This window comes from Plasmopara halstedii (assembly GCF_900000015.1).
Source record: "Plasmopara halstedii genome assembly, contig: Scaffold_253, whole genome shotgun sequence".
In the NCBI taxonomy this organism is placed as follows: domain Eukaryota; phylum Oomycota; class Peronosporomycetes; order Peronosporales; family Peronosporaceae; genus Plasmopara; species Plasmopara halstedii.
Genome location: NW_020187174.1, coordinates 620697 through 640618, shown reverse-complemented (window position 1 = coordinate 640618; position 19922 = coordinate 620697). Strand labels below are relative to the sequence as shown.

General features: G+C 46.1%; 4 protein-coding genes across 4 annotated transcripts; 2 read left to right on the top strand and 2 right to left on the bottom strand.

The window, feature by feature from the left end:
• Positions 1-4912: 4912 nt before the first annotated feature.
• PHALS_04188 (gamma-tubulin complex component) lies at positions 4913-7573 on the bottom strand (the record flags this gene model as incomplete). Its single annotated transcript, XM_024722207.1, has 3 exons — positions 4913-6319; positions 6385-6985; positions 7047-7573. The coding sequence occupies 3 exons, from the start codon at positions 7571-7573 to the stop codon at positions 4913-4915; spliced, it is 2535 nt and encodes an 844-aa protein (XP_024573307.1).
• A 104-nt stretch (positions 7574-7677) lies between these two features.
• On the top strand, positions 7678-8751 carry PHALS_04187 (proteasome subunit alpha type 7; the record flags this gene model as incomplete). The annotated part of the gene is made up of 5 exons (XM_024722206.1): positions 7678-7685; positions 7821-7899; positions 7956-8519; positions 8586-8661; positions 8717-8751. 5 exons carry the CDS (start codon positions 7678-7680, stop codon positions 8749-8751), a joined length of 762 nt encoding a protein of 253 aa, XP_024573306.1.
• Positions 8752-8876: 125 nt separating this feature from the next.
• Positions 8877-11593, bottom strand: PHALS_04186 (dolichyl-diphosphooligosaccharide--protein glycosyltransferase subunit stt3a-like; the record flags this gene model as incomplete). The annotated part of the gene is made up of 2 exons (XM_024722205.1): positions 8877-11273; positions 11336-11593. The coding sequence occupies 2 exons, from the start codon at positions 11591-11593 to the stop codon at positions 8877-8879; spliced, it is 2655 nt and encodes an 884-aa protein (XP_024573305.1).
• Positions 11594-12354: 761 nt separating this feature from the next.
• PHALS_04185 (uncharacterized protein) lies at positions 12355-12720 on the top strand (the record flags this gene model as incomplete). Its single annotated transcript, XM_024722204.1, has 2 exons — positions 12355-12497; positions 12582-12720. The coding sequence occupies 2 exons, from the start codon at positions 12355-12357 to the stop codon at positions 12718-12720; spliced, it is 282 nt and encodes a 93-aa protein (XP_024573304.1).
• Between the last annotated feature and the right edge of the window lie 7202 nt (positions 12721-19922).

The window sequence follows — 19922 nt, the reverse complement described above, 5'->3', positions numbered from 1 at the left end:
AACAATGGTACGGTAATTCGAAATGAACGAAAAATCACAATAACATTAAAAAGTGATGGGATTTATTCAAATTGTGATTATTTTGAGAAGAAATCTTTTTGTTAACTAAAAATCACAATAACATTAAAAAGTGATGGGATTTATCCAAATTGTGATCTTTTTGAGAAGCAATCTTTTTGTTAACTACGGTAGACTGAGTGTCCTACGAGACGTTCGCGATGGCTGAAAGCCAAGACATGCAAAAAGAATATGCAGACGAAAGAAGCAGAAGAGATATTGAAAACATTGAGGTTGAAGAACTGGTTTTATTTAATGCTAAAAACCTCCCTACACATGCAGTCTCCGCTGTCTTTAAAAAGTAAACTCCGTTCACGGTTAATTTGACCGTTTACGGTCGTGGCAAAGCGATGTCTTGCGTATACGCTAAACCTTTCGAGAAGGTTGCGCACCCACCCGGTGTTTTACGTGGGCTTGCTTAAGCCGTACAGGGATCCGGCGCAAGCAAACGCGACATCGTTGGTGCCGGGACGGCGCCCAATGGCGCTCTACTACCCTTAACTGAAGCAGCAACTGGCTCTGAGCACGGGTGCAGCGATCTCCGTTTCCAACGGCACCAGGCGCTCCACAGTCGCACGAAGTGACGTATTTATCTGCTCGGCGGCTAACAGCCGCTCTGACCGAGCGCAGTAGTCCTCAACGTGAGACAGTCGGTGCCAAAGTGCTCCAATATCTTGAGGTCTTCCGCACAGCGGTATGCGACCTCGGCAAGATGCTCGGCGGAGTGCCAATAACGACCGACGGACCTTGTCACCCAAAGCTCGAAAAGCATCGCGAGTTATCGGACGGCGATCGACCAAGTCGTCATCGTCTGCCGCCGACTCTTCTCGATGGGAATGGTGGCGTCCACTATTAAGTGGGACGCTATGTGGGTCGACGTCGCCGACGGAATCAAACCCAATATCTTGTGAGGCGGTGGGGATACCTAAACTTCGAGAACTCGTGGGAGTTTGAGGTGCCACTTCGGCAAGACTGCCTAGACGTCGTGGACGAATATGCTCAAAAGGATTATGACGCTCCGCGTCGTCGTGCATCCCGCACTTCTCGGCAGTAGCTCGGGAACCGGAGAGCCATAAGCCGAGCTCAAGCTATGGGCCTGAGCTGCTGTCGTCGTAGACTCACTCACCCGTGTGAGAAAACACAGAGCTCGCGGGAGCGTGATGGATTATTCCATGTGTCGCAGGGCGACAATACGCAGGAAGTCGGCGTTGCAACTTGAGTTTGGCATACTCAAATCGAAGATGACGTTCTACGCGCACATCCACTTTCTTGTCGCTCCGCTTTAAGTAAAACAGCGAGGAAAGTTTCCGGGGCCACTGCACCCATCGCTCAAACAGCTCTTCATCATCTGCAGCGGTCCCCCAGGGGTGGGCACCAATAGTCCGCATTGCGGGTACAAGAGCGCCTCCTCTTTGATCTCGAAGTCGATCGCGGTACCTATCACATTGGTGTTTCTTGAGGTACCAAGATGCGAGCTCGGAGCTTTTCGCTGGTCAGGCTCAGCTTGTGTAGTGACCAACTACGTAGACGCCTAACGATCGAGTAGTCGCGTCTTTCCCTTCAGTAGCCGGGTCCGCCGAGCGTTAGCCGCATCCCAAACGAGGGTCTGAGACCGAACGTAGATACGAGCGCATGAGATCCGCTTTGGGCAGCCTTCAACTGCTGCTTCTGTGCCTCGTCGAGGCAATTGGTAATAATACCACTTCCCCCGGAAGTCGAGAGGTCGTGAAACAGACAAGGTGTATGCAAGGTTCGAGCAGTGCATACGTCGCGCCGTTGGCGCATCTCGCCTTCCTCTTTTTACCACGCTGGGAAAGGAGTGTACGACTCGTTGTCGACTCCCGCCAAATCCTCGACGAGAAAATCAATCGCCCGTGGCGGGCGTGGTTAGTGGCGTCCAGTTGCCGAGGGCTCGGATTGAGCTTCCCGTTAAGTCGCGAACGTACCGTCCGGAGTTGCACTGCGTGCAGGAGACGAAGAAGGGCACTCCCCGCGGGCGCCCTCGGAACCAGCTAAGCTGAGTTTTTTGTGTCATATGCACAGGGCTCATTGTGCAGAGAATGTAGAAAGATGGTTCTAGGGACGTAACGGTGTCTCAGACACGCCAGCCTCGTACGAGGCGACAGTTAAATGTGAATTATGGGGTTTCACAATTTTGATGGGGGAGAGTGTAACGGGCTTACACGTACCCTTGTGTGAAAGGGTGGGTCACACAAGACTGTGTGACCGTATAAAGCTGTGGATTACACGAGTCAGTGTTATCACACCTTGGTGCGCTTACTCCTTAACAAGAAGTCACTACATGGCGAAAATGTCAGTAGTTATGCATGTTAAATAGGTTCTACTATTTATTTGGAGAACCTTAATTTTCAGATATTGGTGGCCTTGTCGCAAATAAAAAAAATTTGAGCGAAAGAGTGTATTTACCTTGGGTAAAGGTATGGGTACTCTTGGAGGTAGCGGATTACGATTCGCTATACTCGTACTGGTTCAAGTATAGAATGTAAGGTCGATGAATTTTAGTTAACTTTACTAAGCAAAGAGCTACGGCAGCTCCGCTGCATGCGGTGTCATAGACACACGAGCCTCGTTCGAGGCGACAGTTGAATGTGAGCTGTAGGTGTTCACAATCTTGATGGGGGAGAGTGTAACGGGGTTTCACATGCCCTGGTCTGAAGGGTGTGAGTCACACAAGATGATGTGACCACACAATGTCGTGGGCTATACAAGATGGTGTGATTACACAATTGTTTAGCTACACTAAACAAGAGGTCAGTTACGCGGCTGGAACAACCAGTAGTTATACATTCAGTTAGGTTTTACTATATAAATTGTAGAACCTATAATTTTGACATAGGCGGTTTTTTTGCCGCAAATAAGGCCGAGGAATTCAGATTACGTTTTAACGGAAGAGTTAATTTGCCTTGGCTTAAAATTGTAATTACTCTTGAGGTAAGTGGATTGCGATCCGCTACACTCGTACTGGTTCTAAATATAGAACGAAGGTCACCGACCTTAACCAAGCTTCCTCTAAGCGAAAGAGCAATGGCAGCCCCGCTGCAATACTCTTGTTCTTGTGCGAGCGACATGGAAGGAGTTGGGGTGCCACCCGGGCCATCAGTATCACGAACCGAGGTGTTGACGAATGAGATGTTTCCTCATTTGTCTCCACATGAGTGTATGGCACTCGAGCGGATGCGAGAAGCGATCGGAGAAGCTCCAGTAGTCAGGTTACTGCAGTCGTCTTCGTTGGATGACCAGAAGAACGCAGCCGTCAGTCTATGCATCATGAAATCCTGGAATCTCCGAAGCAGGTCGTGACCCGTGGTTCTTTGTATAAAACGATGCCTAACTACCGTGGTGGAGAGAACGAGCCTCTCTATGGTGGATGCAGCAATCACGATTGCTGCATCAAGACAACTACCCTTTGCATCAAGTGTCGTGAGAAGACATAGAGCTCTGTGAGCTGCCGCTATTGGAGGCCCAAGCTGTACCAATGGACGAGCACATATGTGCAAACTTGTGAGACGTGTCAGAGGGTGATACCCTCTCCGAACGCGGCGGCGCCGCTGGCCGGGTATTGGCAGTCCAAGAGTACGTGCTTTGTGTTTGGCCTGCCGAAGGACTCAGCGGGCAACACAAGTGTGGTGGTCTGTATGGACCGCTTGAGCAAGATGGCTCTTCTTGCAGTAGTGCCGAACACCACCGACGGTGTGGGTACAGCGACGCAGTTTGTGGATCGTGTCGTTCGACAACAAGATAACCACTGAGTGGAGTGTCGTGGGCCTCATAGAGGATACAAAACTTCACATCCTCATCGTGAGGAGCCACAATTCGTTGCGTATCCGTCGAATCGATGCTATAATACAGCAACCCGTTATTCAACGAATATCGGTGAAACTGTGCGCGCATTCGCGCCAACAAATTCATATCCGAGTTTCCAAACTCCTTGCTCCCGAGAGCTTGTAGCAGCGCTACACACAACTATCACCCGCGTATGCGGCGCGGATCAAATCTGTCACTGACGGCGTCTCCATCGTGACATGATCAAGCTCATAATCCGGTCTGCGTAGCAATGCATCAGCCAAAGCATTCTGCTTTCCTGGCTTATACTTCACCTCGAAGTTATTCTCTGCGAAGAAGTACAGCCACCTTGCCATCCGCTGCGAGAGGTGAGGCGACTGAGTCGCAGTGCGTAATGACGCATGATCTGTGTAGATCACAAACGGTTTCGAGCCAAGCAAATGGAAAATAAACTTTACAAATACATACTTCGTCGCGAATAATTTATTTTCGTGGACAGAGTAGTTCATCTCTGCAGACTTAAGCTGGCGAGATTCGATTAGGAAGTGTGGCCTTCCGGCTGGTCGGTTCCGATGAGCCAAAAGGACTTGCGCAAGTGGCATGGCTTCGACAACTACTCGCACAAGTTATGCGAGATTGGCACGGCCATTGTCTAATCTCCTTAAAAAGGATACGGAATAGTGTTGGGACACCGAGCATCGGAAGGCTTTTGATAGGGTCAAAGACAGCCTCCTTCATGCACCAATACTGGCGTTCCCAGACCCTGATCGTCCTTAAAGTGTCGTCTGTGACGCTTCGGACTTTGCCATCGCCTGTGCACTGCTGCAAGCAGACGCCGAGGGGCGAGATCGGGTGATCGCGTTACTATACCACATTCAAAATAACGAAGTTTAAGATTTGGAAAACAGTATGATTCCTGCTAGAAGTGTTAACATTCCCAAAAGACCTTGTATGCTTTTTTTGTACCACGCACGCAATTAACTGCACTAAAACGATTCCATACACCGAATGGTACCAGCACTAAAACCTCACTCCTTTGATTTACTATCTGCTACTGTCGAAACTGATTCTTGCGTTCGCGTTCTGCTGTAAAGTATCCATTACCATCCAGTAAAAAGAGTAAATTACGGGCTTCGCTAATTTGCAAGACACTATAGAGAAATTCAAAGCGACGGTGAAACTTCTTGTCCAACCGCGCAATGCAATCAAAAGAGAGCTCTGTATTCGTATCCTCTTGCAGCATGTATTCAGCAAAGTCCCAGCAAGAGTTTAGCAACTCATTTAATGCTGACGCCACAGTCTTTGTATGCACGTAGCAGCTCTTGACCACACTAGCAACAAAAGTCTCATGCACGCGCTTGACACGATCAAAATCGTCTGCCGTTTTAATCTGCTCGACACATGTATTGAACTTGCATTGAATTACAAACACCTGAAAGTATAACTCAAGTGTACGGACGACAAAACTCATGCGACTGCGTACTAAACCAGCTGCACGTGTACCACTTGTTTGGTATGACCGGCCCATGCATCGTTTCCACGCCACCTCAAGTGCGTAGGCAACGCGTTTTAATCGAAAACAAAATTGGTACAAATGGCCGTACGAACGTAATATTTCCGGTGCAACTAAAAGTTGCAATGGCCAATGTACATGGCACCGTAAAGTTAATGCGTGCCATAATTCACGTGGGGTTACACTCGTGTTGCAATCTTTCAAGTGCACACACGAACCTTTACGCCAATTCGTTTCGGCCGGATACTTTTCCAAATTCCAATCTCTTAATTGTACGTACGATGAGAGTCCAAGTCCAATGTAATACATTTCTTTCGTTGCATTTAATTGTAATACTTGAGGGAGATCGAGCGGCGTCTCGAGGACCACATCATCATTTATAATCACAGCGATCATTTTTGTGTAAGTGAGTAAAGTAGACGTTTCCGTCGTGCCTTCTTCTCGAGCATACTGAATCCGAACGTGAAGTTTCGGACTGGAGCCGCATTCACGTCGAATATTTTGGATTAACGATGTTTGGATCCCATTGTGGCCTCCATACGAAGGTTTGACTTGTGCCATTACTTGCATTCCATTTGTTAGACATTCAATTGCTATATTAATGGAAACATACACGTCGTGAGCATTTTGAAGCTCAAAGGAGCCATTTCTTAATATTGCAGGACACATGACTCCTTCATTTCGAAGAAATAATGCCACGTAATGCCTTTCGCGCGAGAAATTGTCAGGTTCCCATTGCAAGACAAAGTCCGAGACGAACGCTTTACCATCTTGCTGCGCGTGCTGCCACCATATGGAGCCACTTGGTGTAATTGAGTCATCAGATTGACAACATTCGGTAATTGATACGGATAGACACTTGCTATTGGAGTCTTTCGATAAGTAAAATAAACTCAACTGATCTGTCGAAACAAAGCTATTGAATGCAAACGTCTGGAGCGGCAGCTGACGTGGGAGAGAACGTGAAGATAAGCACTGGAACGAATTTGAGGCTGGTAGATATAACGAACCTGCATGTGAAAATCGTGGCTCCATTTCTCGTCATTTGGTATCAACTCGTGTACAATGTCGTGCCAGACGCCATGATTTACATCATCCTCAGACCTGCTCGTGGGTCGCACAAGCATCATATCAAACGTGCGTTCAATGAACGTCTGGAATACTTCACCACGCGCTAAGAGAAAGAAATCCTTTAACACATGAAGATATCCAATGAAATTGAGCTTGACTACCACTTCGTCATGCAATCTTTTTGCAACGTTTCGTCGAACGATTTCGACTTTCTGTTCAAGCATCAAAGCATCAAAGACGGGCTGATGTGCTAGCTCTGATACTAGCTGAATCAAATTCTGCACGTCATGGGGGGAAAAGTGGTCAGCGCGTGTTAAAATGCGCACCGCTTGGCCAATAGCAAAGACACTCTGTGCTACAGCAAGTGGAAAATAATCGATTGGAACAGCCTCCAAGTCAAGCAGAAAGTATTCGTGCCACACCGAAGCGTCTGGATCATGCGTCCATTCGTCTTGTTTCTTCTTTTTAATGAAAAATTCATCGTGTGGATCGACAAGCTCACCATGTATCATCCATGCCATCATTTGTTGATACACGACCCTAGTCACAACGACACTCAAGTCGGTACATTCAATGTAAAGAAAATTTTCCAAATACGCACCGATGGCATGAATAGAGCAATTCTTGCATACAATGACGAATTCGTGGAAAGCCTGAGTGTGTATTTCGATGCACAATTGTAAGCAATTCAGCACCTTTGACACATTTTGTCTCTTCTTGACCGTGTATACGTTGTGTGTTGAAATTAAGACGATGCACGAGAGCACATAGTTGTGGTAGAAGATCTCGAAATTCTTCTAGTTCGTATAAAAGATTTGACAATGGAAAGACAGCACGTGATCGCAATGTTTTGGCTTCGAGCTCAACAATAGCATCTGTGTAGCGATCTAAAAGTCGTTGTACCGCTTGTGCAAGTGCATGGAGATAAACACTTGGTAGGAACGACACACAACGTATAAACTGATTCAAGACGGAATACGCAAAACCTAATTGCAGTAAACGATCTAACACACTACGTTGAGCTTGAGATAGAAACTTTGCATCTTTTCGGATGAAAAACCCGTCCGTCCGACGTTCAATAACGTCGCCAACGTGTCCTAGCAACGCTAGGAAGAGCTCATGGTGCATGTTAAGAGTGTGCTGGATTTTTTCAGCCAATAACACGTCAGTATTGTGAAAAAAATTATCCCCCTTGGATCCAAACACATTCGATCGAAAAGCAGACGACGACCATGTCAAGGTGAGTAGATTGACGCAGCAATTTAAGTCACTTGAGCTGGATAGTAGCGCAGTTAGTGCTGCTTAAATGGAATTATTGCTGACTTGAGAATATGTTGCGTACCTGTTTTGTATCTCTAATGTTCAAATGGTCAAGATACGACCGTGCGATCACAGTCTTCTCGCCAGATGGTCATTTGTTCCAAGTGGAATATGCCATGGAAGCTGTTAAGAAAGTAAGAGCTTTATAGTGACTTGTTGAACATCTAGGAGTTGTTAAGATGTCGTGTAGGGTGCTGTGGCCGTGGGTGTTCGTGGTCAAAACGCTGTTGTTTTGGCGGTCGAGCGTAAGGAGACGGCCAAGCTACAAGATCCACGCACTGTACGCAAGATTTGCAAAGTGGATGATCACATTTCCATTGCTTTTGCTGGTCTTACAGCCGATGCCCGCGTACTTGTGAACAAAGCACGTCTTGAGTGCCAAAGCTATCGTCTTACAGTAGAAGACGCGCCGTCTGTTGAATATGTCGCCCGCTATGTCGCACGCGTCCAGCAAAAGTACACGCAGCGTGGTGGTGTACGTCCATTTGGGATTTCAATGCTCATTGCTGGCTGCGACAGCCAAGGCATTCCACAATTATACCAGACGGATCCGTCTGGTACATTTTCAGCTTGGAAAGCCAACGCTACTGGTCGCAATTCGTCAAACATTCGAGAGTTTCTTGAGAAACACTATGTGGAAAATGCGACAGAAGAAGAAGCGATAACACTAGCAATTAAAGCGCTTCTTGAGGTTGTCGAGTCGGGGAGTAAGAATATTGAAATTGTCGTGGTGCGAGTGGGCGGTAAAGTATCGGTACGTGGTTAATGTCTTAGTAAGGCTACTAGCTACTCACTTATAACGTTTATTTGTGTTTTATAGCCTCTTGAAGACGAAAAGGTGAATGCACTTTGCGATAAAATTGAGGAAGAAAAAGAGGCAGCTCGTCAGGCTAGCGGTGAGAGCAAATCTTCTAGTTAAAAGCGTACTTTGCATTGAATGTGATAAAGCAGCAAGAACTAGTTGGCACTTGCGTCCAACAAATTGATTTACAGCACCATAAGGCTCGTTTTTTTACTGTGCTGGTCATCATTTATTTCACTTACACTTGTTTCCATAACTTGTGCTTTTGTTAGAAGCAGGCTTCAGAGTTAATTCCGACAATCGTACGTCTTACTTCGTCTCGCGTTCGTAAATGGCCCAGCGACGATTGTGCTCCTGTCCCTTTCCAGGCCCTACGTTCATGTCTGTACACCCACCGTCCGCACAGCCGCAAGATTGCGAGCTTACGTCCTTGCACGGTCGCATACATCCTTCATCGTTACCATCAAAATCTGCAATGTTAATTGGAAGCTTATTAAAGGCAAAAGCGTGGCCTTCGTCCGCCACTCGAGCGATGGCAAAGTAGCGTTTGCCCTTGTCCTTTGCATGATGCAACGCAAGGTTAAAGTTGGCGCCACTAGATCCACCAGCATACAAGCGGTCATTGCCTAGCATGTCTTCACCTGTCGTACATCCCAAAAATCGCGTCTTCTCTTTTGAAATGTCATTCTCTGTAGCTGACGCTTCGGATAGACGTGCCTCCTTGATTGCCGTTGTTGGTTCAACATTAGGCTGTTTTTTTACTTTAAAAATCCGTACAATCCAGTGCTCAGACGTAAATGCTTCTTCCATGTGAGTTAATTTGATATTCTTCACACCCACTTCGACATTACGAGCACGGTCAAAGCCTGGTGGACGTTGGTAATCCGTCAGAACTTCACCAAATCGGTAGTAGCAGAGCTTATAAGCAAGACAGTTGTGCAGAACCTTGGAACCACCGGGACCAATATCAAAGTTGCCAGAAGCCGAGTAGTACTCACTCTCTGAAGGCATATCATCAGGATACACACCTGAACCGATACGTACAGGCCAGAGAAACTTGTTAATATCATCCGAGCTGTAACCCGACAGTCCGCCAAAAATAACCAAAACATAGTCGACATCCAGACTCTGCAAAATCGGGTACGCATCTTCTTCTGTTGACGCCAAGGCACGGCCAACGGTAGCAATGTGCGTATTGTTCCATGTGTTGTTGTCTACAATCACCGTTCGGTTAGCCATGGCCGACATTTGGTAGCCATAGTCCCACCACGACATAATCTTGGCGTCAGCATCCGTGTTTTGACGCAGCCAAAAGTAAGCTTCACGATAATCGTCAAAAATTACGCGCTCACCGTTCTGTGCACGGCCGGCTTCAATCACAATACTAGGCGACGAGTACGCCATTGAAGACACATACGTCGCGTGGATACTGTAGCTCAGTAGAACGAGCAGTAGACCGCATACTACAGCAAGCGCCAGGATCTTCGGTACAGGCTGAACACCATCTTTCTGCACTATAAACGTCGATGGACGCGCTAAAATCCCCATAAACTTACGTAATGTGGACGAAATACCCACAGCACCAAGAATGCACGCAATGGGCGCGAGTGTCAACATAAGACGTACCATGACGCCCGCAAAGTACCAGGCAACAGTTCCGTACAAAATGGCAAAGATCCCGCCGTCCGTCAAGTTTTGAAACAAAAAATAGAGACCCACAGGTGCAAAAGGGACGAGAATGTGCAAATCGAAAAAGTACGACGTCCATGTTGTGGGTTGATGTTCACTCACTGAAGCAATAATGGGAATGTACTTGGACGCATAAGTCGGATCTAAAAGTGTTAAACTCCGTCCCGTCCACTGGACTTTGCCCATCAATTGCAAGACCAAAAGTGCAAGCGCTACGGCGGAAACCAAGAGTCCAGCACCCACTAAAACGAGACGACGGAATGACTCGGCGGAAATATAGTGACGCAACCAGTTCACAAAACAATAGACTTGTAGCAGCACGAACACACCGTGAGAGCCCGCACACTCGGCTTGTTTGATAACGTTAAAGCCCACAAATGGCACTTGCATGGCCAAGAGACTGCCAAGTGTGTAGAACGTCGAGTATGCAATGTATAGACGTGGCGTATAGCGTCCAGCAAAGACCATGACAAGAACATAGATAGGAATCATATTAATGATAAAGACATAGCCACCCCACGCTGCAACCATGTAAAAGTACCCAAGTGCACAGCCTGCTGACCAAAACATGGAGCCCGTGTGTACCGCTTTGATCCAAAGGTAAAACACAAAGATAAGTGCAAAGATTGCAACACCTTCATTATCGTATGAACCACCAACAGAGCGAGAAATGTACGATGGTACAGTACCAGCAAATGCTGCAGCCAAGAGACCCGCACTAGAACGTTTTGTCACTTCTTTTGTCAATAAGTAGCTAGCAATGGCCGTATTAGCTGCAAAGAGAGGCGCGAGGAAGACACACATGTTCCGTACATTAATTGAGATATTCAAGAGATTCAGTACCCAATACATGAGCGCTGCCGTGTACATTAAACCGGGGTAGATAGTTCCACCAATGATACGACCTAGAGGGTACCATGCACGATCATCAAACCAGTCGAGAAATTCAAGAAATCCCTCCGAAGCCAAGTATTTGGTCGTACGAAAATTAAAGTACGGATCAAATTCATGAATAACCTATAAACCAATTTTTAAATTTAACAAAACGCAATTAAATAGATACAAGAGTCATGACGTACGGATTCGTAGCGCACAACAGCAAAGAGACGAATGGAGAACGACATGAGACAAATCATGGTCAAAATTGCGTATTTAGCGACGGGGACCAATTCGTTCATATCGTCCTCGGCATCACGCGGATCGTCGAGATCTACACCGAATACAACACGTGTGTGGTCGATAGACTGCTTTGTGGAGGCCACTTCGTCAAAGATTGGCTCATTATCAACGTCTTCGACTGCAGCAACACTCTTCTTCGCCTTGGATTTCGGTGCCATGGCTGCTGCTTTACAAGACTTTATGACTGTCCTCTGTTTGACACGTTGCAAAAAAGCAATTTCAAGTAATTACGAAGTTTTTACGAATGTTTATGAAAGACTTTTGCGGAGTATTAAAAAAATTCTGTTGTACATATAAGTGTCTTACTTGTACTGCCTCTACGCTTCCTCATGCAAGATAATGTGGATCGCACTGCCACACGTATCTTCCTATAGCCTCATTAGTATCTATGGGCCTGTTGTGGGAAGCTTGTATGTCTAGCTAATTTTAAAGTATGTTGAAATATTCACAAGCTCATACTGTATATAAGCATTATTGTTTTATTTGAGTATTTATTAATCAATTCCAATAAAAAAAATTCAAGCTAACAGTTTAATACATCAAACGATTACATTTGCAGACCTTAATTATATACCGAACTTATACTCAAAAATATTTCATTAAAAATCAAAATGAATTAAGAAAGGATATCGCGTTTAATGACTTCATCGATATCGCTGCTGCTCTCTTTTTCATATGGGATCTACAATTCTAGAAGAACGGTCTACAATTTTATGCTCACTGCGAATTTTCTGTCATGACCGTAAGTCTTTCATCTGCATGTGATTTCTACATATTCTGACTTTCAGCAAAAGTTTTGCGCACTTGGCGCTTTACGCTCAATCTTGCTGCAAAAGCAAAGCATCCTCGGCAACTAGTTATTGCAAGAACTATCGGCTTCACTCCTGGGTGGAGCGTACAAACTTCATATTTGTGCAAGATGCACAGCAACTCAGTTGCTTTCTTCGAGTCCGGAGTCGGTACCTTTGCTGCAACGGAAGAGCAACCTAAACATTCAGCTATTGTAAATGCTTCGAGCTCCACTTCAGGACGAAGTGTGAAATCCCATCCTTTGTGCAGAGTGTACGGCACCTTTGTTGCCTCTTCGAATCCGGAGTCGGCACCTTTGCTGTAACAGCAGAGCAATATAAACAAAACTTATTGTAGGTGCTCTCAGCCTTACTCTTGGGTGGAGTTTACAAACCCAAATTCGTGCAAAGTGCACAACAACTCAGTTGCACTCTTCGAGTCCGGAGTCGGCACATTTGCTGCAACAGCAGAGCAACCTCAACAAATGCTTATTTAAAAAGCTTTTGGCACCACCCCTGGGTGGACTATACAAGCCTAGCCCTTTGTGCAAGGTGCACGGCAGCTCGGTTGCACTCTTCGAGTCCGGAGTCTGCTCTTTTGCCGCAACAGCAGAGCAGCCTAAACAACTAGTTATTGCTCTCAGCTCCCTTCATAGGTATAGTGTATAAATCTAATCTGTGTGCAAGGTGCACGGCAACTCGGTTGCACTTTTCAAGTCTGGAGTCGGCACCTTTGCTGCAGCAGCATAGCGACCTAGACAACTACTTATTGTATTTTCGGCTCCATTCCTGGGTGAAGCGTACAAACTTAACCATTGTTCAAGCTATTCATCCGATCCTCGAAGTATCTTTGTTCAGCTTATGGTGTAATGGACTACTCTTAGTCATTACATTATGTACCTTTTGTATGCATTGTAGGGATTGATAAAAAGAATACTACAGTGTGATGTTCCCAAATGCAGACGTGGCATCTTATATGAAGTCACAAACATTCTGTATGATACAGAATGCTGTTTCCTACTTGGGGATCTGTACTGGCGACGAGACCGACGTGTCTCTGTCTTGGGAATTGGGTGGCATTAGCCTCTCACTTCCACTGGATACTATCAACGAAAGTTGAAGTTCAAGCATGTCGAAATTCATGCTCGGTACACCCACGATCTTGCAACAGTTGAAGCTGAGGCTTATCCTCAGTACACCCTTGATTTATAAGTCAGGAGCCCCAGGTTTTATTACTAGGAACCCTTGGGGTACTTTGAATGTAGCTAGAAACCATAATTCATTTTAAATCAGCTGCAAATTTACATTTTAACGCGTCTAGTCTTTTTTCCTCCAAGTCGGGGTTGTCCTTCCTCCACGTCGGGAATCGCTTTCTCGTCGCACAAGCGTGTGTTGTGTTTGAGAGACTGTTTTATAAATGTGCTCTCTAACACTTCCGTTTATCTTGGCTTTCAGCCATAGAGTCATGCACCAGTCACATGACGCCTTGAGTCGGGATAATCAATTTTATCTACAGCCCCTCCCCCACTAAGACTGGTGCTACCATTTACGCAAGGACTGTGAGAAATTCGATGTAGCGCGGCTACAACTTGGTCTTTTAGACCACATACCCTTCATGTTCAGGAAGGCTAATCGCACTCAAATACATGTTTGATCACAGCAATATTCCACCTGCCTCTGGTATCGGCGTGTTGCTGGTGTTTGTCTTGGCTTTCAGCCATAGCGTCCCGCACCATTGGCATGACGCCTCATCTCATCGATATTCGATATGAAGCTTATAAATTGTAGCGGGTTGATATTAGCCGGTTGATTTTGATCGACAGCCCCTCCCCAACAAGATCGGCGCTATCTCGTAGCGGTATTGAAGGCACTTGAGGGATCATAATTTATATATGCGAAATGGCGCATAGTCTGTAGATGCGAGTACCGCATAGATAGTGGTAGTAGCCGCATCAGCACCGTCGTCACTCCGCGCAGTTGGTCCGGAAAATATCCTTCGCAACGCAATTCGCGCAATTCGTCTGACCATCTGTTTGCAAGTGCCAGCGGCTAACATATCCAATATGGTGCTGACTATTTTGGAAAATGTTTGCAAAAGTCGCTGTAAAGCGCGGATAGCAACCTAACACAATGATTACCGACAAGTCATGCTGGCAAAATATTTTATTGAAGAGCAGCTTACCTGCATTCTCTCTCGACGATGACTGTGATGCAGACAGCGGCAAGATCATAAAGACATAATTACCGGTATTACCGGATGTGTCCTGTATTTCATTTCTCCGGAATGCCTTAATTTAAAATTATAATAAGAATGCTTTTAGATTTGCAGTCTGCGGAAGTTAAGTTGCCTGAAAATTCGGTTCTAGAATCTGTTGAACGACCTCATGCCCTCGTTATCATTTCACAGTAGTGCCATTGCTACTGGGGATGATGTGAATGTCATTTGCAAGCTATTTGGTCACGCAAGGATCTTTCGGATCGGGAATGACACCGATACAAATATATATTCGACAGAAATCGGACTCTATACTGACGCCCAAGACTCCAATATTAGGCAATGTTGTAGCTGTCAGGGCCAATTCTTCTTAGTCGTCGATTAAGAGAACATTCCAAAGAATGCAAGTACGCCTAGACTTTCGAGGGACCACAATATAGACCCAAAATTATCGCCAACACCACAAAATCAGCCACCTCACCAAATTTAAGAAATATTGCGTGCTTTTGCCGGAACGGATGATCATATTCGACGGTACACCAGCTACCATTAGGTATGGCAACAAGTTCGACGCTTATGTGGTGCTGCAATCGTTGGCGTTATATTTAAGGCTATCAACGACATCGAATGTATCATTGAAGAGCCTCTGCTGCAAGATATAGAAGAAGACAACGAGTCTCTTGCATCTGATTGTCTTTCTATATTCTCATTAATCAGATACAGCAGTTTATTTGATGTGAAAAGTCATCGGATCAAACAGTTCGAAGAAGCTGTTAAATTCGTAAGGTATGAAATGTCGTACCGAATGACCTCTAAGCGATATCAACAGCAAAAAAGCTTTATCTGTCCCCAACCATTGTACTGCAATGAAGAGTCGCCAAGTTAGCATGAAGTGTATGTGCTGCTTAATTCCACAATATCATGAAGACCCTGAAGAAAACCTGGGCGTTTTCAGTCGCGTTCAATGGGTCAAGTGGATTTCATGAACATTCATCCATCGATATGAGGAATGAATTCTTCTAGCATTCATGAATACAGAACCTTCACGTTATTGCACCCCGTCCGAAGAAAGCCACACAGAAGTACTCATGTACGAAGTTATCGAGAAGCTTTTGGTGAAGTTTGCTCCGACTCACTTAACAGATGGAGCGGCAAAAATGACTGGGCACCTATTCGGCGTTGTCTCGCGTGTTTTGGATACCTTTACAGAGCGATATTTTATCCGTGTTTGATGTTTGTTTAATCAGATTGATATTGTTTTTACAGAAGACGTAAAATGCCCTCGACAGACAACGATTTTACACATCGTTAACAGCATTAATCGGGAATTTGAGTAAACCAAACGATTCTGTGATCAATTTCAAGCCGCATGTTCTCTTTTGTTGTCAACGCTCTGAGTTTTAATGAGTCGCGTCAGTTGGTGGTTGTTGAAAGATCGCAAAGCAGTATTTGACCACTGAAGCAACCTGCCTCGACGCCGCTTTGATCTGAAATTATTTTTTCTCACAAACCAATTACGATGCCGAGAATCGCAAGGACATGCCGTTACTCTGGCATCGCAGTCGGCTGAGCCCTAACAGCCTATAGTTAGCTTGAAAAAAATGGGTTTTCATGAAGGCCTAATGGATAAAGCCACACGCAGTCCTATATGACAGCCACTCGAAATCGTAACAATTCTGATGCCAGCAAAAATTCCTCATATATTACACCCGCATGTGATGTTTTTTGTCCACGTGGCATTTCGGACCTGGTCTTAATTCACCACAGCCGTTTGTCGCATTGTAAATGTGTACAACAGATTGAAAGCATTGTTCTGATGCAACAGAAAAGGACCCCCGTCTACAACATGTAATTCAAGCCTTGAAGACACTGTGGAGTTTAATATGGTCTGGTCATTAACTAGATTTGAATTTTAAAGCTTGTGAGATTCTCGAAAGACTAATCTACACCTTTTAAAATACTGCCCCCGTTAAAATCAAAAATTTTCGTATTTTAAAAGGAAAAAAGATGATCACCGCAGCTCGCCCACGTTTTTTTTGTCGAGGGATACTACATTCGAAACAGTTTCTCACCAATCCTGAAAACTTTTTTCGTTTTGTTCATCCCAAGTCGTTTTACCTTGTATGCCGTGTATTGACTCGAGTGCATACCGTTCTTTAATTCCAAATACGGCATTTGCATCATATGCAAAGGCCTGTTCATAACCACTGGAGTATCAGTGGTAAAAAAGATTGCGGTAGAGGGGTCCGAGGTACACATTGGCAATGAAAACTGTATCAGAAGAGTCAGGAAACAAAACATTTCGTATTTGTCTAAATTAAAGAATTCTAAGAGATGTCCAAAACAATAGAGCAGACTAGCAGTTACGGAGTATTATGTGCACTATTATGAAGGGTGTGGTTACACTTTTACAAAAAGCCACAACGTGGCTGAGTTATACATTTTATAAGGTTAAATTATATAGATGAGAAAATATATAGCTTTAAATATAAGCAGCTTTGCCGCAAATAAAAACGAGAAATATGGTTTACATTTTAAACGGAAGAGTTAATCTGCCTTGGGTTAAGGTTGTAAAATACTCTTGGAGTAAGTGGATTGCGATCCGCTAGAACTCGTACTGGTTCTAAGTATAGAGCGAAGATAACCGGCCTTAATCTAAACGAAATAGTTATCGCAGCCCCGCTGCACTGGGTACCACTTGTAATCAATCTACACCTGGGTCGTTACGACTGACCCAATGTGAGGATGGAGCAAACCAGCCGAAGTGTGGCATGGCCCTCGAAGACGTCACATTTGTAACAGTATCAACCATCGACGCTTAGTATACCCCCTTTATCGGCCGTCTGAGGGGTATAAAGAAACGGAATCCTAGTTGTTCAACAAAAACCTCGTGGAAACGTAGAGGTTGCTAGGTGGCCTACTCAGGGCATGCAGGACGCGCTCAAAAAGCTGATGTCTCTGCTTGGCCCTGAGGGCTTGTAACACTACTTTTCGGAAGAACCTGAAGCAATTAGCGCGCGCTTAGAGGCGTTTCCAAGCTATATAAATGCTCTGCTAGAGCAGCTACAACAGAAGATGTCGGCGTCGAACGCCACCGTCAACGACGGATGACTCGCCGGCTAAAGCCGCTCATGGTGAGTGTCAAGACATTCAAGGGCAAATACGGAGAAAATCTCTTACTCTGGGCGAGAGAAGAGAAGTCGAGATGACCGTGGCGTCCGCCGTACTCTAGATCAACCAACAGCGCGTGGTGCTGGCCATCTCCAATCTCGGTGGTCGAGCGAGAGAATGGTGCGGTGCTTCAGTTAAAGCGGCGTTTCCTTCCTGGATTGAGCTGAAGCTGCAGCTTCTACGAGTGCTCTCGCCGCCTAACGAGACATATCGCGTGCGATTTCCGTGCCGCCCGACAAGGCAAGAAGGAATTGGTGGTCTTTGTTCAAGAGTTGTATACTCTCATTGAAAGTTATTGGTGCATGAAGGAGGCTGTCTTTGTTTCTGTCAAATGCCTCCCGATGCACGGTGTTTCAACACCATTTCGTATCCTCCTTAAGGACATTCAACAATGGCCGTGCCATTTCAGCATAATTTGCGCTTTACTTGTGCAAGTAGTCGGCAAGGACAAGCCACTTGCGCAAGTCCTTTTGGTACTTTGGAACCGGCCAGACCACATTGGCCTTGACCTTAGTGAGATCCGCTCGAAGGCCACGCTTCTTGATAAAGAACCCTAAAAAGAGGATTCCCTCAGCGCCGAGGTTGCAATTATCTGCACCAGCAAACAGCTTATTCATGCGCCTGCACTTGAGCACCGCTCTCTATGAACCATGATTTTTCTTCATCTGTCCTCCCGTGCCCCGCACGACTGTGGACGAAGATGTCGTCGAAGTGTGTCTGTGCTACGCCCTGTGGGGCCTGAAGAACTACGCCACAAGACGATCAAATGCTGCTGGTGCATTTGACAACCCTTGGGGCATCACAGGCCACTCTCAGAGCATCCCGCTCGAAGTACTCACCGCTGTCAGCGGAATATCACTCGCTCTCACGAGCAATTGGTAAAACCCATCGACCAAGTCGAGTGTGCTGAACTTTGTACAGCCAACCATATTGTTCCGGAGAACATCCTTCCAGGGAATCAGCGTCTGTGCCGGAATGGTGGCAGCGTTTAGCTCATTATAAGAGTGAACAATACGCTACTTGCCGCTTCCGGACACAAACGTGGATGTCGAATGGGGAGACTTGCTTTCACGCACCATTCCTACATCGTTCTTCGCACAGAAGAATGCGTCAACGAAGTCACGCTGTTCCTTGGGCAGGGGGCATTGGCGTGTTGCGTAGTATTTGGTTCTCGGAGCCAGGTCAATCTCATGACACACACCTCGGTCCAGTGGTAGGACCGACGTCTTGAAATTTCTTTATTAAAGGAGAGTATGAATCCGAGGGATCCTTCAGAATCGACGATCCGCTTCGTGGGTTCAGCACCCTCTTGGTGTCCTCCAGGACAGCTTCATTCAGAAGCGACGACTAGATACCCTTTTATCGTATTATGACCACCTCGGCTGAATCGCCTGCCTTTAAGGCACTGCCAAACTCTTCAAGGACATCTCGTCCAGCTCAAGAAGAGCATTCATAGCCTCGACGGTTTCGTCGTTGTCCCCCTGTCATACCGTTGACAAAGGTGTATAGCTGTGCGCAATCTACTGTAGAACATCCTGGGTCAGGGTCGACGCCCTAGTCTTGCAGATAACATACGGCCTTGCCGTTTCCTTTCTATAGAAGTTTTACGTCTCATCGAGACCAGTGGGAACACGCACTCAGCGTCGTCCAATGCTCCCACTCCCTTCTCCATCGGTGCCCTGATGTTGTCAACAAGATCCGACGAAGAGCTGCACTTTCCGCAGCATTCGTCCGATGGATAACATGCCACTCCACACGCATCGGAAGGACGTTAACCAAGATGCCTAGGGCCTCGTCCGACCATGCCACTCCTTGCATAAAGCAACTGCTACGTAACGTGAACAGTGCTCAGTGAAAAACGTGCCACTCAACGTGCATCACTGTGGCCTCGCCCTCGATGCCTCGGACTATGCCACTCTTGACATGCAGCGGAGACAAAATTTGGTCACCGGCTGTGACATCTCACACTGTGTGGATGGGTGAGCAGTGCAACTCCACGTTCAGCCCGCGAGCCATACTCGGAACTCTTGTCCAATACACATTCAGTGTTCGACAACTCGGATACTCCGATATCCAGCACATTGACCGCCCCGGTCCAGTGCCCGCGCCAATAGCGCTCCTGTTTCATAGCAGAGGTGGGTTCATGACTCACCAAAGCTACGTGCGCGTAGCGCCCAAGGTCGTCGACCTCCATTCGACCCATGGCGCATAGTGTCCCAGCCAAGAATAAAGTCATACCTTGATTCCAAGTCTGATACTAAGCAGCGTTCCACGCTATCGAAGCCAAGAAAATTGACACCAAGGTACACAGGG